The sequence below is a fragment of the Lissotriton vulgaris genome, chromosome 2_2, assembly GCF_964263255.1.
Source record: "Lissotriton vulgaris chromosome 2_2, aLisVul1.2, whole genome shotgun sequence".
Lineage (NCBI taxonomy): Eukaryota > Metazoa > Chordata > Amphibia > Caudata > Salamandridae > Lissotriton > Lissotriton vulgaris.
Genome location: NC_141688.1, coordinates 312205930 through 312229818, shown reverse-complemented (window position 1 = coordinate 312229818; position 23889 = coordinate 312205930). Strand labels below are relative to the sequence as shown.

Genomic DNA, 23889 nt, shown 5'->3' with positions numbered 1-23889 from the left:
TGAGCAGTAGCCCTGCATCGATCAGCTATGCGTGGTGTGGTCCGCGCCGGAAGGGACGTGCATGGTACCTGAAGGAGCCAACTCAGCGGGGAGACATCGGTTTCTTTTTGCGCCTTTCCATGCCAGAAGTGTGGAGCCACAAAAAACACTGACCACTGGTGCATAAAGCTAGAGCCCATAAAGGGGTGAACTACCCTTTACCGTTCAAATTTGTTCGCAGAGCGGGGTGACATGTGGATCGGTAAGGAATCTGCAGCTAGACAGTCTCTGCCAGAAAATGTGTTACAGAAGGTTAGTAACTTGTTCATCTGATAGAGACTCTTTACCTTAGCATAGATAACCAAGCAATACCTCCCCTGATGGTGGGGCTGCAATATGATTAGACAAATATAGGACCGAACGAGCAAAGGTACCATCACGCCAGGCCTGACTTTAGAGGAGTGAGGCGGAGCACGAAAGGTAGGCAGAGTGATGGATTGACATACATGAAGGACAAGTTACTTCCCTTCAGTAACGCCTTATTTGGTAGAGACATGACCTATCCGCAGATTCCTTTCCTTTCAACTTCCAGGTTGCAGACTGGATCTTAAATATCTTTCGTAGCAGTACCTCTGCATGCCAGTAGGTGGTGTTGGTTTAGTCTGTGTGACGGCATCGCCATCATGTTCGTAGTCATGACGTCCGTGTTGTCAATATAACTGCCACTTCAGAGCACTGAAGTAATTGCTTTTCACTTTCCACGGCATAAGCACGTAGCCATGAAGTGACAGACTATGATGCGTAAAAAAAGAGCTATGACCCTGGATAGGAACAGCCCTGCCACTAACAAAAATTCGGGGAACGGAAAGGTTTGGGTCCTGTCTCTGACCGGCTTGGACCTCAACTATCTTACAAAAACAGAACAAAATAGCAAGTCAGGAACAAAAATTCCACAGTGCGGGGAGTATGGGTGGGTCGGTAAGAAAGCTAGAACATGTGTCTACCAGATAAGGCGTGATCAAGGTAAGTAACTTGTCCATATGATAAAGGCAACTAGCTGCATATTCCTCACCTTTGAACAGATATCCAAGCAATCCCTTCCCCGGTGGAGAAACTGCAGAAAAGCTTTAGACCAGAAAATCCTGCAAGACAGAGCAGCCAAACATGCTCTCTCTGCGAACCTACGAATCCAGGCAATAGTGTCTGGTGAACGTGTACAGATGCTCACGCGTTCGCTTGGCAAATGATCAGTAATTTGAACGCCACACTGGAGGGCTGTGGTGGCTGCCTTCGCCTTAGAGGAATAGGCCCTACGGCCTTCAAGGAGGCTGCTTCTTTTCCAAGGCGTAACATATTTTTAAACGGAGGATAACCAAGTGTGATATGATCCTCTTTTGGACAGCACGCCACTTCTTTGCTCCACCCACCCGATAAAGAGTTGTCATCCGCCTGAAACTCTTTAGTGCGATCAAGGTAGAACGATAACACTCTTTTTGGGTCCAGACGGTGAGACACTCCTCTTCTTTGGAAGGGTGCGGAGGTGCATAGAAAGTGTGCAGAGTAATGGACTGTCCCAGATGGAAGACAGTTAAACTTGGGCAAAAAAAATGCCCTAGTTCTTAGCAACACTTTGTCCAGAAAGATAGTCCAGTAAGGACGCTGTCATGACAGTGCCTGCAGTTGCTCACCCTCCTGGCAGAGAAAATAGCCACCAAAAAAACATTTTTGATAGTAAGTAACCATAGGGGGCAGTTGTCCAACGGCTCCAACAGTGTGCACATCAAGAAAGTAAGAACCAAATTAAGGTCCCATTGTGGCATAAGAGAAGGAGAAGGGGGGGAAACAAGTGGTTTAACCCTTTCAGAAACATCCGCACTGGAGGGGAGGGGGGGGGGGGGGGGGGACACTTAAAAAGTGCAGCATCCCCTTAAGCCCTGGTAGTGTATGTGAAGTTCTCTGAGTGGAGCTTAAGGTCTCAAACAAGAAGTCCTCATCTAAGGCCTCCCTATGTAGCTCCGCCCCATGATAATGAGTAGCCCTATTAAGAAGCTTAATGTAGCCTATATTGTCATCAGGTGGTGATGGCCTGGACGGGTATAATTCAGGGTTAGTACCCGTGTGTGGATCAGTATCATAATCCTCCCATGGTTCAACATCTTGTGGCCTATCCTCATCTCCATCCCATCCCCTTCACCCTGTGGGTCAGGTGATAGTGGTGAATTAGAGGGTGTGATGAGTAATTGAGGATTAGTAGGCCAAGGAGGTGGCACATAAAGGTGGTGAAGGGTGTGTACCCACATTCCTTTTCTTCAGGGGCATGTGGCGCTGATTCTGTTGGCCCAATTCCTTTTTTCAGGAAATTTGGCATATATTTGCCGAGTACCTGGGTTAATAACCAGTTGTTTTTGTTTCGGATCCGAAGGTGGAACATCGGACAGACTCTTTTGTCGGGGTCTTTTTATCTTTACTTGCAGGTTTTGGCGTCTAAAGTTTTGGCTCCGGACTCTTTGGTACCGAAGATTTAGGCTTCGACAAAGATGGAATGTGAACCAGGACGTGCTAGGACTCCAGCGCCGAGGATTTGCCAGCATGGGGCCGACTCGAGCCAGAGCCAGAAGGATTTTCTTTGTCTTTCGACGCCGGGCCCGCAGCCGGGACGCTCAAAACTTTTTCTTGGTGCTGACCTTGGTCCACAGGAAGAGGAAGGACCGGAGCCTTTTTTGTCTTTGGGTATTGGGGTAAGGGGGTTTCTGTACTCCCGGAAAGCTGACCCAGAGTAAATTGCTCCTCTTCTTCCATGTCGGAGTCGGCCTCGGTCACACAGATATGATCCTCTTCCTCTGCTCCTTGAGCATGTGTTTCTTCTCGGTCGGAATCTTCGCCGGATATGCCCGGTGCTGAGCTGCCTTGGTGTTGCATCTCTTGACGTCGAGCCAGGTGGTCACAAAGCGTCTTTTTTTATCAAAACGATTGGAACGTGTCGCAGTCTTTCTCGTTGTGTTCCGGGGACAAACAGAGATTGCATCCTACGTGCAGGTCGGTGGGCGGAAACTTGGTGTGACACCAGGGACAGAGCTTGAATGGAGTCCGTTCCACTGATTGCTAGTTAGCCCGGCACGGATAGGCCCAACGGCCCTCAACATGTTTTTCGATCGAAGAGGTTTGACTGGAATAAATATGCGGACAATGGGAAACGCGATCGAGAAATACCGTCGAGGGTAGTGGATTGTACGCCGAGGAGAACCAGAGGAAAGGTGTCGAACGGGAATACACCGATTTACGTCCGAACCCGATGGCGGAAAAAACAAGCTAACAATGGAGTCTATGCCCATGTATACTATCACCGAAAGGAGAAGTCACCTACCTCGTGTTTTTCTTCAAAGAAGTATTTTCCGAGGGGGCGTGGCTAGCAGCCAACGATGGCGGCCGCAGCTTAGGGAGGCTCCTGGGCAGAGGCGGCTTTCCGCGATAATCCGCATCATTATCCTGAGTTTTACTGGCGGAAAGGGGCGGACCGGACCCGGTGTCCGTGTGGCGAGCAGCGTGGAAGTCCTTGAGAGCGGCGGCGGCCCGAACGGACAGAACCACGTTCTCGGGAGGCGGAGGAGGAGCTGGGCCTGACTGCAACCGAGGAGCCGCGGACCCCCAGCGCCAGCGAGTCCGGCCGGAAGTGTCCAGAACGTGGGGGTGAGTGGCAGGAAGCGCCGGCTCACCGAGCGCTTCCCCCGACAACACCGCAAAGCTTCCCGCCCATCCGCCCAGACACACAGACGTCCACCGCGGCAACCTGACAGCACTCCCCGGTCACACACGCGTCCTCCAGCAGCGCGACGGGAGCTGCGCAGGATCACCCAGTGCCGCCATTACACGGTCTTAGCGAGGGAAGGCGCCGGACCCCGGCAGCAGCCGCCAAAATCGCACAGTGACCAGCAGCGCTATACGGCGGCCACAGCGGGCGAGAGTTAAAGACACCACAGCCTTTCACCGGAATCACCGGGGGCCATACACACGCGGCGCCACCTGAAGGGCAAGAGCCTGGGCAACACCCACAGAACGGGGGCACTGAGGAGAATCGTAACGCGACAGCCCCGGCCGGGGTGAGTCACAACTTGCATCACACCGCACACTGGGAGGAGGCTCAGCGCCAGGCAGGTGCACATTCACCAGGAGAGCGTCGCACCACTACATGACGAAGAGGAGAGGCCACCCCCCACTGCGGTGTCCCTCTACCTAGTCGCAAACTACCACCACGAAAGCGGCGCTGTGCAACCCTCGCACGGTCATTCTCTCCAGCGCCATGTCCCATAGGGGCCCTAGAAACAACTCAACCCAGGCCAAGCTGGACAAATTCGCATTTGAGAGGCACTCACCACCCCAAGACCAACGAAAGGCCGCCGGGAAAGCGGCGGAAACCGAGGGGGCGAAGAAGGCCACGCTAGACGATGTCCTAGCAGCGCTGGCCCAAGTGCAAACGACGGTGGGTGCCACGGCGACGGAAGTCACCCTGATAAGGGCGGATCTCCAAAAAATGAACGAGAGGGTCAAGCAGGTCGAGGTGGTCGCTAAGGCGCTGGTCGAGGATGTGTCTGAATTGCAAATAGCAGTAGAGCGGCTGCAAACCGATAACAGACTGCTTAGGGACAAACTGGACGATCAGGAAGGGCGCTCCCGATGCAATAATGTCCGAATTTTAGGTGTGCCAGAATCAGAGGACACGGGGGCTATGGACCTCTACGTGGAGGACTTGGTCAAGACTCGGCTTAAGCCCAAGGGACTCTCCAACTTCTTCTCCGTCGAAAGGGCACACCGCGTTACAGGAGGCAAGCCAAAGTCGGGGGCCGCACCGCGACCGATCCTGGCTCGGTTGTTCAATTTCCGGGATCGGGACGCCATCCTGCAGGCCGCTAGAGTGGCACCGACCATCCAAATTCAAAACTCGAAGATTGCTTTCTTCCCGGACTATACGGCTGAGGTGTCTAGGAGAAGGAAAACGTTCCTGGAAGTCAAAAAGACCTTGAGAGATAAAGAACTGCCGTACTCAATGATTTTCCCAGCTAAACTACGGGTGGTAGCAGACAAGAAAGTGTGGATCTTCGATTCCCCTGGAGCAGCCAGGGACTGGCTGGAGGGATGGCAAACCGTTGGACGACAGCGCAAAACACACAGACCGGATCGAGACCGTGGAGGAGGTAGCGGAGCAGACTCGCAAACATCAGGTCGAGCGGAAGGACCGGACCACTCGCCATCCCATGGGTTTGAAGGGGGAGGCGGGAATGAATGAACCTGACCTTGGACACTGGACACTGAGCAATCGCCAAACGCCGAACTAATCCATACTTTCCGCAGCTACACGTAGACGCCGGCATGGCTGCCCCAAGAGCCTTCAGGGAAGCCGCCTGCCTGGGGAGACACTCTCCCCCCTACAAGCAAGTACTCTGGTGTTGGGATGGGTAAAGCACTCTGCTAAGTTGGGGTGGCGGGCAGTTAGAGGTCCGTTAAGCAGGGGGGCAGGGAGGGGGGTTTGTTTTGAATTGTTTATGTTAGGAATGTGCATTATGGGTCAAAGACAATGTTTCAGTACCTATGGGGATCAGAACACGTTGCTTGAAACAGACAGTGACATTATGCCCCCATGATCCCTCTAAACGCTTTGCTGCGCAACGACGCAGCCACTACACCGGTCCTGTCTCTGGGGCACTGCATCATGTCCCTAATCCCACCCGATGGCTAACAATCCCGTCCCGGCAGAGGGGGTGACCCACTCTGACGCACAATGCCCACCTATGACCTTGCTGTCCTGGAATGTGAGAGGTTTGGGGGACAAGGTTAAGCGGGGATTGGTACTGACGGCTATTAAGCGCTTGCGACCTACTGTGGCCCTGTTGCAAGAGACACACCTGGTGGGGGGGGCCACGAAGGCCTTGGATAGGCGAGGCTACAAAATGTGGGCCCACTCTGCTTTCACGTCCGGCTCTAGGGGGTCGGGCATACTAATACAGAAGAACTCACGTTTCATGCCCCTATCAATTAAAACGGATGATCAGGGCTGCTTTGCGGCCGTGCAGGGACAGTGGGAGGGGAAACTCTTTAATCTAGTATCGGTGTATGTGCCACCTGCTTTACACTCGGTCCACCTCCCAAGACTTGGGGACTTCCTTTTAACACTCCCCGAGGGTGAGACCATACTAGGGGGGGACTTCAACGCGGTCATAGACCAACAACTAGATAAACACCCATCGCCCAACCGGACGGGGGGGGGAAACATACTTCCGGCGATTTACCACTGCAATGGGCATGACAGACATTTGGAGACACCTGCACCCGGGCACGAAGCAATACACATTCCACTCAACGGTGCATGGCAGCCTGTCACGCATCGATTATTTCCTGGCACTGGGGGAGGCCCTTAGTTATGTAGATACCCTGGAGATTCACCCTCGGGGTATTTCGGACCACTCACCGCTCACACTGACGCTGTCCCTACAGACGAGAGCACGTAGGCGCATCTACCCCATGCACGCATCATATTTTAAAATCCCACAGGTTCGCAAAGCACTCAAAGGCACCACGAAACACTACTTCCTTGAAAATGCACACTCAGTACGCTCACCAGCGACTCTCTGGGAGGCCTATAAAACAGTTCTGAGGGGACAAGCCATTAACACCATAACCAGAAATAAGAAACAACAGTCGCAGGAGCTAGCCGACCTAGAGATTACGTTGAGGGTGCGGACGGCGGCGCATGAGTGTCATCCTTCGCCAGAGGCCCTGCACGCGCTCACTCTCCAGCAACAGCTGTACAATGATCACCTACGGTTGGTGGTCAAGGGTCTCTTAACCGACACCCAGAACAGGATCTATGAAGTGGGGGACAAAGCGGGCAAAATGCTGGCGTGGCTCGATAGGCGAGAGGGTAGCTCCAGGAGAGTCCAACGTTTGAGAGATGAACAGGGAGTGACACACACCGACCCCAGGCGCATAACAGAACTCCTTGCGTCCCATTTTGAACGAGTGTACACCCCGGCTCGTACGATTACACCGGAGAGTGCCAGGGCACTCTTGGCACCGATTGAGGTGCGGACCCTCTCACCGGAGGCGTCGACCGAACTGGAGGCAGACATCACAGCCGACGAAATCCAGCTGGCCATCAAGGCACTGAACCCGGGCAAAGCATTGGGACCGAATGGGATACCCATAGAATGGTATCAGGCTATGCCAGACACCCTTAGCACGCATCTGCTGGGGATGTTCAAGGACTGCCTGGAGAAGGGTTCCCTTCCACCAGACCAGCGCGAGGCCACTATAATACCAATTCCCAAGCCGGGCAAGCCCCCGGAGGACTGCTCCTCCTATCGGCCAATTTCGTTGTTGAACGCGGAAGCGAAAATCTTGGCCAAACTTTTGGCACAGAGGATCCTGCCTCATCTGTCCTCGATTGTACACCCGGATCAGTCCGGGTTTATGCCGCACAGGAACACAGCTCTGAACTTGCGGCGACTGCATGGTATCCTGGCCAGAGCTGACGCCATCACCACGCCGGCAGTAATCCTGGCACTTGATGCCAAAATGGCATTTGACCTGGTGGAGTGGGAGTATCTTTTTGAAACGCTGACACATATGGGGTTCGGGCCTCGCTTTATAGCGTGGGTTAAACTACTGTACACAGCCCCGATGGCTCATGTGGTGGCGAACGGCCACATTTCCCGCACTTTTCCGCTGAGTCGGGGCACGCGACAGGGGTGCCCTTTGTCGCCCCTGTTGTTTGCCATCTCCCTGGAACCACTTGCGACTTTACTACGAGCCTCCCCCCTCCTCAAGGGTATACCGGGGACTGGGGGTTGGGAGGACCGTCTGTCCCTCTACGCAGACGACATGCTGCTATATCTAACAGACCCAGAGGAGGGTATACCGGCCTTGTTACGCATTTGTGACATGTACGGCAGGATATCCGGCTACACGCTTAACTGGTCTAAGTCGGAGATATATGTCCTCCGGGGTCCGGCCCCGGACCTCGACGAAACTTGCCCGCTGCGACTGGCGGAAACTTCCTTTAAATATCTAGGCATACATGTCACTAAGGACCCGGTCGAATTCATGGAAAAGAATCTGAAGCCGCCCCTAGATAGACTCAAGCGGGATGTGGAATTCTGGTCCGGCCTGCCGTTAACGCTCCTCGGCAGGGCGGCGCTTTATAAGATGATGGCGTTGCCACGCTTCTTGTACGTCCTCGACAACTCGCCCTATCCGGTGCCACCCAAATTCTTCCAGAAGGTAGCAGCTCTAGTCTCTAACCTACTGTGGGGCAACCTCCCGGCGCGAGTGGCACAATCCAAGCTACACAGAGACTGGTATGGTGGGGGCATTGCTCTACCGAATCTGAAGTTGTATTATTGGGCTGCACATTTGAGGCACGTTAATCAATGGATACACGCACCGCACACCGAACCAGCATTTCACTCAGACAGGGAGCAGTTGGGAGCAGATAGTCTGTTAGGTCCACTATATGATCACCGCAAGGTGCGTACTCTGGTCGGCCCCACCAAGTTGACGGTGCAGATATGGCACGCAGCTACGGCAGCTCTGGGCTGAAAGGGGAAAATCACAGGGATGACTCCGCTGTGGGACTCGCGCATGCTTGGCAACCTGAGAAACACCAAGGGTTTCACACAATGGGACACAATAGGCATCTCCGTGGTGGGTGATCTATGGGAAAGAAATGAAGTGATCCCCTTTGCCCGACTAAAAGAACTCTATGAGCTCAACGACAGGGAGCTCTACAGATACATTCAGGTACGCCACGCACTACTTGCAGCCATCCCTGCAGATACAACACTCCCAGAGTCCTCACCACTGGAAGATCGCCTACTCACAGATTGCATGTTAGAACGGGCGACATCCCTCACTTACCGCAAGCTCCTTAACAACAGCCCTGAACCAACATCACAACTGAAGGAGAAATGGGAAGGGGAGGTTAACGACATGGATGAACATGAATGGAACGCAGCTCTTGGGTCCCCTAAAGAAATAGGCATCTCGGCACGCATGCAACTGGTACAATTTAAGATCCTGCACAGGGTTTACTACACAAGGACGATGCTACATCGTATACAAAGGGCGCCCCATCCCTACTGTCTGCGCGGGTGTGGGGAGGAGGGCACGTTCTTCCATACCATATGGGATTGCCCTAAGATCCAGGAATACTGGAGGCAAGTACTCCGTACACTCTCACAGGCACTAAGTCACTCCATCTTACCTGACCCACGGAGGTGTTTGCTAAATATATGGGAACCTACTGACCTGAACCGATACGAGCAACTTTGGGTCACGGCGGGGCTAATGGTAGCGAAACGTGACATAGCGCAGCGCTGGGGGGCAGCGGAACTCCCAACCAAGTCCCAGTGGTGCTTGAACATGGATCGAGTGATGCTGACCGAGCGAGCAGTGTACATCAACCGAGCCTGCCCCGGGAAGTGGAATAGGATATGGCTGAAGTGGAATGAGTACAGGGGGGACATCTGCGAACCTTTGCGAGAGGATGATCTGGATGACTCTGATGAGGAGGACGAGGAGGGCTAATCCTGGGCGGGGGTGGGAGTGGGGAGTGGGCCTGAGCGGCTGTAGGAGATCGCCTCTTAGCACTTAGACGGCTGAATCTGTGGGGGTGGGGGCGGTTGGGGAGAGTAGAGGCATGTACGTACGTGGTAGGACTGTCAGATTCCCATGATCCAAAGCGACTCTAGAGATTTATAAATCACTGATTCGTGTCAGACCAAGCTGTCATTCCTAACTGTTGTTGTTATGAGTTTTGTTCTTTTTCAAAAAACAAAAAAATCTCCATCAAAACCTCAATTCCTGCATTGAACAATTGCGCAACTGGCACTTTTATTTTCTCAGCAATTTCTGTCAAGAACTTGATTGTTAAAGTGGTATGATTGTCCATTTTGCTGAAAATCTCTGTTTGCAAGGATCCTCCGATAGCGGCCGGCCCTCGGGGTTGTAGGCATTCCGCTGTGTACTATGCAAAGTGCAATAAAGGTTTTGGAAAAAAAAAAAAAAAAATGAAGTATTTTCCAAAGCGAAAACATCCAGAGCCAACACTAGATGGTAGGCTTATGCAAAGCATGTGATCTACAGATCGCATGCCTCGAACATCATATTTTATTGTGCTCAAAGCAAAGCCCTGCCGGGCGAAGGTAAAAATAAACAAAAGAACCTGAAAAAAGGGGTGCAGATAAGGATCAACATTTTTATCTGTACACCATGCCAAAATCTTACTCCAACTGCATGCATATACTGTCTTAGTAGAAGGACGCTTGGCTACCAAGAAAACCTTGCACAATTTAGGCGGAAGGTCAAAAGCGGTCAACTGTGACCGCTCAATCTCAGGCATAAATGTGAAGCATTTTCAGGTTCCAGTGCAGAATTTTGCCTAGCTGTGACAGAAGATCCTCCGAAACAGACAGCCTGATCGAAGGACCTGTGCTCATGCTCAATAGCTCAGGATACGAGACTTTCAGTGCCCATTGGGGAGCCACAAGAATAACTTGGGCCCAGCGCACAAAAGGCCAGAGCTCCACTCAAGACTAAAAGTTGCTGAGTGAGAGCAGCCTTGGAAACTCTACAATGCAAAACTGCAAATATTGTGTGTTCTCGACAGAGGCAAACAAATCTAACCAAGGTTCTCCCCACTCTTGGAAGGGACCTTGCGCCACCTCCAGATTGAGACACCATTCTTGACCCACTAGGGATATATGGCTCAGTTTGTCTGCTTCGGCTTTCAGAGAGCCCACTGGGAGTTGAACCAATATGGATATGCCCTGGTGTTCCATCAAAGTCTGGAGATGCAAAGGCTTCTGACAAAGGGTCCACAACCCCACCTGCCTTATTTTTTGCAATACCACATGGCAGAGGTGGTGTCCAAACTCCTGTACCAGCTAGGGAGACAGTCTTTCAATACCAATCAGTTCGCTTAAAGTTCCAGTAGCTTGATGTGGAGTCCAGAGTCCTCTGATCTCAACCGCTCCCAGATGACCGCCCCAGCCCAGGAGTGATGCATCTGTCACTACAGTATGCTCTGGTTGGGAAAGGGAGAGGGGTCTGCCACAGAGGTCTGTTTGCCCCTACTGCATGCCTTTTGCATTTCCCTAAGAGATCTAGAGCATGTTGGAGAGATTCCCCAGATGCTGGGCCCATGGAAACTTCAGGTCCCACTGCACAGCCCTCCTATGCCGGCAGGTGCTACTAGCAGGATGTAGGAGGCCATATGGCCCCGCAGTCTCCAAGGCAGTCTCACCAAATCCAGGATAGAGGAGTCATTGGTATCAGCCTGGATTCGCTGCTCAGGAGGATAAGCCTGAAAGCTGTGTCCAGAACAGTTCCAATGAAAGCAAGCGTCTGACACAGAGTTAGGTGTGACTTTGGCACGTTGATAGTGAACACAAGCAAACACATAAGGTTCGCCATCGCCTGGAGGTGGGAGACGACTGCCTGTGGTGAACCTCCCTTCAAAAGCCAATTGTCGAGGTAGGGGAAGACTGCAACCCATGACCTCCGAATGTAAGCTGTGACCACTGCCATCACTTTCGTGAACACCCAAGTGGCGCAGGTAAGGTCAAAGGGGAGGAAGAAACTGATTGTTATCTTGGCCGACTGTGAACTACAGATAGCGTCTGTGGCAGAAAGGACGGGGATGTGAAAATATGCGTCCTGCTAGTCCTACAATACCATCCAGTCTCCTGGGCCCAGGGCTGACAGGACATGCGCAAGCATGAGCATCTTGTATTTCTTCCTCTTCGCGAAGAGATCGAGAAGATGCAGTTCTAAAATAGGACACAAGCCTCTGTCCTCCTTCTGCACCATAAGTAGCGGGAATAGCAACAACAACCTACTTCTGATGCTGGCACTTTCTCTATAGCTCCCATGGCCAAGAGACCCAATACTTCTTCGCAGTGCAAGGAGAGGTGGTCATCTGTCAGCTGGTCCTAAGTAGATGGCATGGGTGAATGGGATCACAAAGGGGAGGAAGTAGCCCCTTTGGACAAGCTGCAAAATCCAACAGTTGGATGTTACTGACCTTCAATTCTGCAGGCGATAGTGTATCCTGCTCCTCAATGGATGCCCATGATGGTCAGAGGGCGAACTAAAAGGGTTTGAAGGCTGCGGCTAACAGGGGGGGGTGGACTGGCTCAACTTCTAGCTACCTATTCCATGTGGTCCGTGGGAACCGCGCCCTCAGCCACAAAAAGATTGTGCGACTTGTTGGCCATCGTGGCTGGGTGGCTGGGTGTGTAAAGGTGGAATGCGGATGAGGTTGACGAGACGCCATGGAAAAGCCAAGGATCTGGCCACAGCCCTGCTCTCCTAAAAGCACTCCATCATTGAGCCTGCCTTTTTAGAGAACAAATAGGAGCCATTCAGAAAGAAGCTGAAGACCTGGCTCTTTCCCAGGGCATAGCTCATTGTCTTTTTCTCTGTAACCGTCATCACACTCTAGGTTAACTGATCTCTCGTGCTCTAGCGCCAGGATACCTGTTGGGTCACAGCGCGCTCTATAAATTCTGAATACAATACAATCAAAGAGCATTGGTTTTTTTTTGGTTTTTTTAAGAGATTTATATAGCGCAAACTTGACCCGAAGATATCAGGTATCAGAGTGCTTTACATGAGCACCAGTTTCGTTACAGATGGACACATTAATTTTTGTTAGATACGGGGAGATTAAGTGATTTGCCCAGAATCACAGGATGTTGAGCGTCCCTGCCGAGATTCGATCCCGGTACCCCAGCTTCAAGATGGACCGCTCTACCCATAAGTAGGGGTGGGTGGAATTTGCGTAATTGCGATACGCAAATGTCCGTGAAAAGGTAAAAAATCTCTGCAAACACGCAGAAATTCCGCAAACACACAGAATTGCTTGTTCGTTATGCTTTTTTCCTGTTCGCAATCACTGTTTGCATGCTTGAGGGGAAATATCTCGCGAACACGCATTTTGAGAACACGAACAAGCAAGAAATTATGCGAAGTCGCAGAACTTTGGGCAATTTCGCATTCTCCGCGGAACGCGAAATGACCCAAATTCCGCGAGCGGAACGGAATTTACCGCCCAGGCCTACCCGTAAGGTTACATCCCTCTCAATCCATGAGGAAAGCTTGGACATTTCCTGAAAAGCCACTGGTTCTCAGCCAGGCAAGGCTCTTAAGGGCCACTGACGATAAAATCACTCTGCCTAGTGAGTCTGTCATGTCCAGCCCACATCTTATGGATAACTGGGTTGTATCTCTCCTGTCAGCAATTGCTTAAGAGAGTATGTCTCAGGCCTCCTCTGAGCCTATGGGTAGCACCTGCGCAACCAAGTCCCAGATTACATGGGAGTACCTGGCCAAGAGGCGTTCACCGACCCCAGTGCCAAACTGGCAAAAGAAAACATCCTCTTCCCGAAGGTATAATCCCTTTTGAATTTCTTATACGGTAGAGTGGTGGTTAATGCGCCAGGGTTGACTATGGAGGTGGAGCCCTGAACCACCAAGCTCTCTGAGGTGGGGTGCTGGGTGAGTTAACTGGGGTACCCTGAGACAGGAGGATAGAAGCGGGCCATTGTCTTGTGCACAGAAGCCCAGGGCTTGGACCAGGCCCGAGTAGAACGTCAGGAAGGGCTTCAGTAAAAAAGTAATGGCTCAGTGGGGGCAACTGCCTCTGGGGTAGTGCAAGGTCCAGGACCTAAGCAGGCCTCCGCACCACCATTGAAAATGAGTCATCCTCTTCTGTAGCCATGGTAGGGGGTAGAGACAAGGCCAGTATCTAGGGAGGTATCCAGTCCATTGGCAACCACCAGATTCTTAAAACAGTTGTCCTCGGATCAGCAGACTCCTCCCAATCATCACCCAATCCAGGTCTGTCATATGAATTAGGCACTGCTCTGATATGGGAAGTTTGCCCACAGTTGGCACGAGATCTGGAGTCGGCCTCCGCTCATCGGCAGAGTAAAACTTCATGAACGATCTCGGAGGCTTCTTCGTGACAGAGAACTGGAGCGTCGCGGAGTCAATCGATGTCGGGTGGCGAGGAGCTTGAGGGAGCATTCCCATCGCGCCTTCGGCTGCATGGTGCCTCAGTCCTCCCATGCCTTGAAATTGTGGTCTCAGTCAAGTCACAAGAGAAAAAAACAAGTGGGGCCCATCACTGACATCGGTCGATGTAAGGGGGCCACATGGCTTAAAACCTGCCCTTTTGGGGGACATGCTTCACATCAGGAGACAAAGTCTCAAAATAGCTTTGTCAAAAGGTCGAAAAAAGATAAGTCAAAAAGCAACTGGGAAAACCCATTCTCTGGATCTGTGCTGACTGGCAGTGAAAGAAAAGAACTGACATAAACGTGCTGGGGTGGCACCTATATAGGCACTGCACATGTCACTTTCGGTGTGAAAGACGCCACCTACTAGTGCGCAGGGGTACTGTTCACCCCAAAATTCCAGATCCAGTATGACGCCTGGGGAATATCCTATGGTAAGGAATCTGTGGCTAGAAGTCTCTATCAGATAAAGAGCATACTGGTAAGGCCTAAACTACTCCAGTTCTAAGTCGGCAGATGGGAACAAGCAGAGCCACATGGTACCACCTGGAGACACGTGAGAGCTATTGCTGGGGAAATGTTTTCTGAAGAATGGAAGGATAATTCATAAACTGAGTAAACTGTGAAGATGTAGCCATTAAAATCTATTCCTTGCGTCAGCTGAGTTTTGTTTACTTCTCTTGACAGCTCCTAAATATTGCTTTCAGCATAAGAGGTTGTACACAGTAATGATAAAAAAACATGGTAGGACATTGCCAGTCTTGCTAGGATACATGCCAAGACTCTGGGAGGTGCTAGGCAACCAAGATCATGCAATGGAGTCACATCAGAACAGATCATGACAAGGCACAAGCACAAAAACAGGCTGAGCTAGGGCACTGGCACACACACATTGCTCTAAGGCACAGGCACAAACAGGCCAAACCAAGGCACAATCAGACCATGCCAAGGCACAGGCACAAACAAACAAATCATGCCAAGGCACAGGCACAAACAGACCACACCATGGCACAGGCACAAACAAATAGTTTCTTACCGGTCGGTGTAGTTTTGCAGCTTGAAGATCTTTCTGGATTCACTATGCTGTGCATATTCTGCAATCTGGTGGTTGGGTCCGGAATCGTAGTCTTTTTTCTCTTTTTTTTTTTTTGTAGCCCAGGTGGGCGTCGACGTCCCACCATTTGGTGTACCTTCGGTGACGTCGGCATGCTTCCGGCAGAAGCTACCACCCTTGGGCGCCATCTTTGGATTCTTTTTTCTGTCTCTTTTTTCTTTTCTGTGTTTGTAGTGAATCCATGGCTATGTTTGTTAATCCTTTTACTTTTTTTTTTAACGTAATTCTTTTCACGTATCTTGTAAGCTTCAACTTTCTTTCTTTTTCTATGTGTTTCCACCTTCTTTCCCAGCCTCATCTTTCTGGCGGAGGCGGGTGGGTTCGCTAGTGAATCCAGAAAGATCTTCAAGCTGCAAAACTACACCGACCGGTAAGAAACTATTCATTTTGCAGCGTGAATCTTTCTGGATTCACTATGCTGTGCATAGATTTTGTAGCGGTTTTTGTTACTTTTGTGGCGGTTGGGTGGAGGAGGAGCGTTGGTTGTTGAATATATGTTGAAGCACTTTTTGTCCTACTTGTGCTTCTTTGTTCATTTGTACATCCACGCAATAGTGCTTAGTGAACGTGTGCACTGAAGCCCATGTTGCCGCCAGGCATATGTCCTGAATTGGTGTGTTGGCCAGAAAAGCAATTGTTGCTCCTTTCTTCCTGGTCGAGTGGGCTTGTGCCCCTCCTGTTAGCTCCTGTCCCACTTGCTTGTGGCAGAATTGTATTGTCTGTGCGATCCATCGAGCTATGGTGTTTTTAGTCACTGATTTACCCATGTAACTGTTTGCAAAGGATACGAAGAACTGTTTTGTCTTCCTGTGTTCCTTCGTCCTTTCAATGTAGTGCATCACTGCCCTTCTTGCGTCTAGAATGTGGAGTGCCCTCTCAGCGCTTGTAGTGGGGTTTTGGAAGAAGCTAGGGATCTGAATACTCTGATTCATGTGGAACCTTGACACCACCTTCGGCATGAAGTGCGGGTCTGTTCTCATCACGACCCGGTCACTGTGTATCTGGATGTAGGGTTCCTGCAGTGTTAGAGCCTGCAGTTCGCTCACCCTCCGTAGCGAGGTGATTGCTACCAGAAAGGCCGTTTTCATAGTCAGCATTTGCAGTGATGCTTTGTGGATGGGTTCGAAAGGTGCTTTCATGAGCTCTGTTAGTACCACATTCAGGTTCCAAGCCGGTGGCGGAATTCTTTTTGGAGGCGCTATTCTTTTAGCCCCTTCCAGGAATCTTTTTACGACTTGAGATGTGAAGAAGCTTCTCCCTGTTTCTCCTCTTATGTATGCCACAATCGCTGCCAGGCGTACCCTTAGCGAGGATGAGCTTAGCTTAGCCTTTATTAGGTGCGTGAGGTACCTCAGCACTGTAGATTCTCTGGTCAGTTTTCTATGTAGTTCTTTCTTGCAACACCATTGAGTGAATCTTTTCCGTTTTCCCCATAGCACTTGCGTGTGCTGGGCCTTCTTGCCTCTCGCAGCACCCGCAGGGTGCTCTCTGGTAGTTTTAGATGTGCGAAGAGCCAGGCTGAGAGGTTGAGGCTCTCCGGTTCTGGGTGTAGAACTTCTCAGTTTTCCATGGAGAGTAGGTCTCTTCTTTTCGAGAACTTATGGGGGGGGGCCCTGCGCCATCTCCATTATCTGAGAGTACCAGGTCTGCCTGGCCCATTGTGGTGCCACCAGGATGAGCGTCATGTTGCTCATCATGCATTTGTTGAGAACCCTGGGGATCAGTGGTATCGGGGGAAAAGCGTAGGCAAATGTCTTTGCCCAGCTTATCCATAAGGCCTTCCCCTGTGATGTGCCTCTGGTTGCCTGGATGCAAAGTATTGGCATTTTGCATTCCGGCGTGTTGCAAACAGGTCTATTGTTGGGGTGCCCCACCTCCTGAATAGTCTCTCTGTTTCCTGTATATTGAGTTCCTACTCGTGGGATGCTGAAGTCTGCCTGCTGAGCCAATCCGCTTCTACATTGTCCTTCCCTGGCAGGTGTGTGGCTAGCAGGTCTATCTTGAGTGGTATTGCCCATCTCCAGATTTCCTGTGCCAAGCTTGACAGAGGGAATGATTGAGTTCCCCCCTGTTTGTTGATATAAAATATTGTTGTGGTGTTGTCTGTTTGTATCAGCACCTTCTGGCTGTACAGGTGTTTCTGGAAGGCCTTGAGGGCTAGCAACACTGTTTTCAGCTCCAGGTAATTGATGTGTCTGACCGTATCTGTAGGGCTCCACAGACCCCTCACTCTCATGTGTGCGCCCCATCCCTTCTGGGGTGCGTCTCTTGTGATGGTCACTGTTGGGTCCGGTGGTGTTAGAGGTTTCCCTACTGTTATCCTTTCTTTGGTCCACCACCTTATTTCTTCCTGCACCCTGTGCGTTACAACCACTAGATCCTCCCAACTTCCTGTAGCTTGTGACCATTGCTGTTGTAGCCAATCCTGGAGTGGTCTCATCTGTAGGCGTACATTGGGGACCAGGTGTATGCATGACGCCATCATCCTCAACATTTTGCTCACTGTCCTCACTGTCAGAGCTCGCCCCCTTCTGGTAGTGACGTTTCTCCCTCAGTAGGCTGAGTGTTCTCTTTTCGCTGGGTAACACCCTGCATTGGACAGTGTCGATTTGAGCACCCAGGAAGATCTTCACCTGCTCCGGTTCCATTGAGTATTTTCCCCAGTGTATGGAGAATCCCAGGCCTGTTAGTGTTCTTGTGACATGCTCTGCGTGATCTTTGCATGTCCTGTAAGAGCTTGCCTTTATGAGCCAGTCGTCGAGGTAGGGGTACTCGTGTATCCCCTCCCTTCGCAGATGTGCGGCCACTGCCGCGAGGCATTTGGTGAACTTTAGACCGAAAGCCAGGGTTGTGAATTGGTAGTGATCCTTGTTCACTGTGAATCTTAGCATGTGCTTGTGCTGCCTGTTCATGGGGATGTGCAGGTACGCATCTTTGAGGTCTATGGTGGACAAGAAGTCCCCGGCCTTTATCTGCGGGATGACCTCTTGTAGGGACGTCATCTTGAATTTTTGTGTCTTTACATATTTGTTTAGGAACCGTAGGTCCAGGATGGGTCTTAGGCTTTCGTCCACTTTTGGCACCAGGAAGTAGTTTGAGTACACTCCCCTGTTCCGTTGTTTGAATGGGACCGTTTCAATGGCCTCTTTGAGGAGGAGTTTTTGAGCTTCCTTTTGGAGCAATTGCAGCTCTCTTCTCGAGTGCTCTCTTCTCTTTGGCTTCCTGTTTGGTGGATTCTTTACAGCTCTATGCAGTATCCGAACTGCATGATGTTCAGTATCCACTTGTCTGTGGTTATTTTTCTCCACTCTTGGAGAAAAAATCTTAGCCTGCCTCCTACTGGTGTTACATGTTCCTTTGTGTCTTGTCCGTGTAGCCCTCTCCTCTTTGTTTTTCCGTGCTCCTGCCCCGGAGGGTTCGAGTGGGTGAGCACCTTTTCCTGTGTGCAGTCACTTAGAGGGGGGTTGTTCACCGCCTCTCCTTCTCTGGCCTCGTCCGTTTCCTCTTGATCAAAAGGACTGGCCCCTGTTCTGGTAGTTCCAGTTTTGCCTCTGCTGGCCCTGGTGACCTTGGTTGTCACTCTGTTGTCCCTGGTGGAACGCCTGGTGTGAATCTCCTCGCTGGTTTCCACTCCTGCCGTTCGGCCTCCGTGTAGGAGTGCCCCTTCTCATCCCCCTGAATTGCAGGGCCCCCATGGACCTTGCCGTCTCGTTGTCCTTCAGTTGTGTGAGCTTCTCATCAACTGGGGCTCCGAACAGTGCTTCACCATTGAAGGGCGTGCCTTCTCTCTGTGATGCCTATAGCCATCAGTCTGCTAGATGTTTCAGCCCCATCCAAGGCTGTCTTCAGGCACGAGTTAGCAACGCTTTTCCCCTCTTCCACAAGGTGTGATGCCCTCTCACGGTATTGCTCCGGGAGGTGCTTGAGCAATTGGCCCATCTCATCCCAATGTTGGTATTGATGTCTGTTCAGGAGGGCGTTGGAGTTCGCCATCCGCCAGTGCGTTGCGGCGTTCCTCTCGATTTTCCTGCCCGTTAGGTCCATCCTCCTGCTTTCCTTGTCAGGAGGAGGCCCAGATGTTGTTGGGACGTTGGCCTATCTTCTGGCTGTCGCAGCGATTATTGAATCTGCTGTGACGGATCCCTTGATGTAAGCCGGGTCCTGGGAGGAGAATTTGTATTTCTTTTCCGTCCTCGGCGTTACTGATCTGCATGCAGCCGGGTCCTTGAAGGCTTCCTTCCCCTGGTCTGTGCTACTTTTCAGAATGGGCAGGAATTGGCTTCTTGTCTGCGTGGGGAGCAATGTTTCCAGCAGGATATCTGCTTTTGGCTTCTCCTCCTCCAGCTTAACCCCATAAGCTGCCGCTGCCTTCCTGACGACCTCATTGTATGCCCCGATGTCATCCGGCGGCGAAGGCCTCGAGAGTTATGTCTCCACAGCCTCCTCCGGGTTTTCGGCCTCGATGTCCTGCCAATCCTGGTCTTGGGCCGTCGAGGAACCTGAGCCGTAGCTCGACTGCTGTTCCCCGTAATCAACTTCTGTGTAATAGAGGTCCTCTTCCTCTTCGTGCTCCGAGGGTTCCGGAGTTTTCGGCAACTCTTCGACGTCTAACTCCTCGTGCTCCTGCACCTCAGCGCCGGCTGTTGCCGGCTTCGAGGGGATCTTGTAACTTCTCATCCTTTCATCGAAGTCTTTCTTTCTCTGAAATGCCAGAAACCGGTCCCCGGTAGCTTGTCTCCTTTCTGGTGAAGAATTGGCTTGGTAGTTTAGTCTGCCCTTTTCCCATGATGCACTGGGCCAGGGACAGACTGATTTGCATATAGCCAGGTTCTGAGCTGGGATGGTGCAGTGAGTTAAATAACGGTGATGGATCAAGCCCTGATCTTTGGACTGGGTAAGAGTGGTCTGCTTAATTCAGACACTCTGTTCATCACCACCCCCTTTTCTGAATCGTTCTTTTCTTTCTCAGCATCTATGCGGCCTGCTAGTCGTCTAGCGTTTCGGCTGCTCTCTTCGGCGGCGTTGTCGACGTCGAAGTTTTCTTCGGCTCCTTTTCCTTCGAAGTCGAAGACCCTTTTTCGGGGGCTTGCTTCGACGACCTTTGCTTTTCGCCGGTCTTCGGCCTCCGGGAGTCCTTCTCGAAGGATCTGCTGGGCTCTTTTTCGAAGGATGCAGCTTCGGTCGTCGAACTTTTCGGCGCCGGTGCTCCTTTCGAGGCTCTGGACTCTGACTTTCGAGAGTCTGCCTCTGGCTTTCGAGGCCCTGTGGGAGTTTTCGGGGTCGTAGACTCTCCTATCTTGTCAGGCGTTTTCTTATCGGTCTCTGCGACCGTGAAGTCATCTGGACCTTCGGCGATGTTGGCCCAGTTCGTAAAGCGTCGGGGCCTGGCTCTTCCCTGCATCGTGTGGTGAGCTGTCCTCTGTTTCTCTCGAACTCGGAGTGTCTTCGGCTTGAAGACGGAGCAGGCGTTGCAGTCTCTGCTCTCGTGATCGATTGTCAGGCAGAGGTTGCAGACCGGGTGCTGGTCCTTCTGCGCGAACTTGTGGTGGCAGTTGTTGCAGAATTTAAAGGGTGTCTTGTACATCCCTGCGCTCAGGGGGCCCCCTGTGTGCGCATTCCTCCAAGGACGTCAAAGATCTCAATGTTCTTCCCTTTCTTCGTCGTCTCTTCTCTGATGGTCTTCTACTCCCAACCTTCTCCCAATCTTCTCAGGTCTTTACCGTCGAAGAGTTGTTGTATTTCCTCCTTTTCTCCTCCAAAACTTCTGGAGCTTCACGCGACGATCCAGACCCAACGGCGGAAAAAAGAATCTGAAGATGTCGCCCTAGGGTGGTAGCTTCCGCCGGAAGCATGCTGACATCACCGAAGGTACACCAAATGGTGGGACGTCGACGCCCACCTATGCTACAAAAAAAAAAACTACGATTCCGGACTCAACCACCAGATTGCGAAATATGCACAGCATAGTGAATCCAGAAAGATTCACGCTGCAAAACAGACCACACCAAGGCACAATCAGACCATGCCAAGGCACAGGCACAAACAGACCACGCCAAGGCACAATCAGACCATGCCAAGGCACAGGCACAAACAGACCACACCAAGGTACAATCAGACCATGCCAAGGCATAGGCACAAACAGACCACACCAAGGCACAGGCACTAACAGACTACACCAAGGCACAGGCACAAACAGACCACACCAAGGCACAGGCACAAACAGACCACACCAAGGCACAGGCACAAACAGACCACACCAAGGCTCAAGCACAAACAGACCACACCAAGGCACAGGCACTAACAGACCACTCCAAGGCACAGGCACAAACAGACCACACCAAGGCACAGGCACAAACAGACCACACCAAGGCACAGCACAAACAGACCACACCAAGGCTCAGGCACAAACAGACCACACCAAGGCTCAGGCACAAACAGACCACACCAAGGCTCAGGCACAAACAGACCACACCAAGGCTCAGGCACAAACAGACCACACCAAGGCTCAGGCACAAACAGACCACACCAAGGCTCAGGCACAAACAGACCACACCAAGGCACAGGCACTAACAGACCACACCAAGGCACAGGCACAAACAGACCACACCAAGGCACAGGCACAAACAGACCACACCAAGGCTCAGGCACAAACAGACCACACCAAGGCTCAGGCACAAACAGACCACACCGAGGCACAATCAGACCATGCTAAGGCACAGGCACAAACCCACGCCAATGCACAGGCACAAACACCACGCCAAGACACAGGCACAAACAGACCACGCCAGACCCTACGCAGAAACAGAGTGAACCTTCAAACAAACAGACCACACCAGGGTGCAGGCACAAACAGAACAGCTATTTGGGCATAGGCACAACATACCACAGTAGGACCCAGGCACACCATGCTTTGATAGGGCCCAGGCACAAACAGACCATGATAAAATAGGCTAAAATGTTTGATGGTGGAAAGCTGCACCCACAACAAAGTTACCATTTCAAATAAAAGCTAACATTGTTTTCCAAATACTTCATTCGAAGTGAAAGTAGACAGCACCTACCTGAGGATCCTGCTTCATCTGTGCAACCAGTTTCTAGAAAGAGAAAAGTGGAACAATATAATTATTTAATGTCCCTGCCATGAGACGCAGGTGAATTCACAGTTCACAAATTAAGTCATTCAGATGAGAGCATAGTCAATGTCCTCGTTGCATCATTGCATTGTGACAACCACCAAAGCACAGGTCATACAGGTTGATTGCTTGTGCCCTAAGGGTATAGAGGCACCTGTCTCAACAGCAAATGGTACAAAATACAATCGGCATGGCACACGGGCAGATGAATGCTGAGTGAGCTGGTAAACAGTCATCTAAGTAAGCATAAAGCCGCTGTTGGTACACACAATTTACTGAAGAATAAAAAAAACGCAATGAACCCAGGGGCATTATATGGGGCAAGAGGTCTCTCTTCATCATCGCTTCTAGGATTGTGATAAGAGCTTGTTGCATCTACTGAAAGATGGCATCTCTGACACTTAAAGAATGTATAGATTGGAGCGCGTCAATGGTGGCATAAGGCCAACCCTCGCACAGTATATGGCACGAGGCTTCCACTGCACATATACAGCTGGAATTATGAGACTGATACTCATCAACCATTAGCAGCTTCTCCTATCAGCGAAAACGTCCTTCCTCTACTAATAGATGAAAATCATATTTCCTACTGAACAGAGATCTCACCTCGCCTCCCACACTGAGTAACATTGTAAAAACCACAGAAAAGTCCCCTTGATTCTCCCACGGCAGTTGTAGTTTAGCACTCACACTCCTTGCTCTTCTCATTCATCACCTGCACCTTGCGCATGCCTAAATTGAACCCAGCTGGCCATGCAGAATACCTCAATGTTCCTTATTTTAAGCCAACAAGATCTGGCACCTAAAGACCCACTGGCGATGGTTGCGGCATCCATAGACCTCTAATACCCAAAACATCAGGCCCTGCTCTACCCTCATGTTATCGTACACTGCTCTTGGGAGCGCACAATGCTGCACAGGCCTTGGTTCGTTTCACACCACCCTTGCACCTACATTGGGAATCTAACACCTATTCTGTACATCCCTGAGGTTTACTCACGACCATAACTCAAACACCTCCAGCAGGAACTGAATCCCCTTTGTGAACAGATCCACACAGGACCAGAACACACACAAATGGTAACCTGAGCAGACACAGGAACAGTAAGTTTGGGGCTAAGGGCCTGCACAATACATTCTGAGCACAAGGGAGGAATAATCTGCTGTCTGGAACATATCCAACTTGTTACTTCTGTTTAAAGTGATTCATAGCTGCAAATGAAAGGCAGACAGCCAGGTGTTTTACCAGGAGCTGTATGTTTTTGCCGGATAATGTGGCCTGCGCCCCTGCCAATCAAGTTCTCAGGGCCTGTGCTCTTTCCAAAGACTGTACCTTTGTATCTACAATTGGCACATCCTTAGCCACAGGTAAGTCCTTGTAAAGGGTGCCATGGGTACCAAGGGCACTGTGACCAAGGAAAGCCACAAGGGCTGCAGCACCAACTATACCACCCTTAGATACCCTGCACCTTAACAAACACACACTTCCACTGCAGGCTGTGTGTTTTGGTGCAGAGAAAAGTGAAAAGTCAACATGGCAGACATCCCTGTGTGCCATACGTACAATCCACTGCCTGTGGCCTAGGTAGGTCGC

General features: G+C 51.2%; 1 protein-coding gene across 5 annotated transcripts in view; it reads right to left on the bottom strand.

The window, feature by feature from the left end:
• Positions 1–23889, bottom strand: part of PHF21A (PHD finger protein 21A) — a 679011-nt gene that overhangs the window by 495952 nt on the left and 159170 nt on the right. For all 5 annotated transcript variants that reach the window (XM_086959648.1, XM_086959652.1, XM_086959650.1 and 2 more), the window contains exon 4: positions 22224–22256. In XM_086959648.1, the coding sequence (XP_086815774.1) occupies positions 22224–22256 (33 nt within the window). The remainder of the gene's footprint in view (positions 1–22223; positions 22257–23889) is intronic.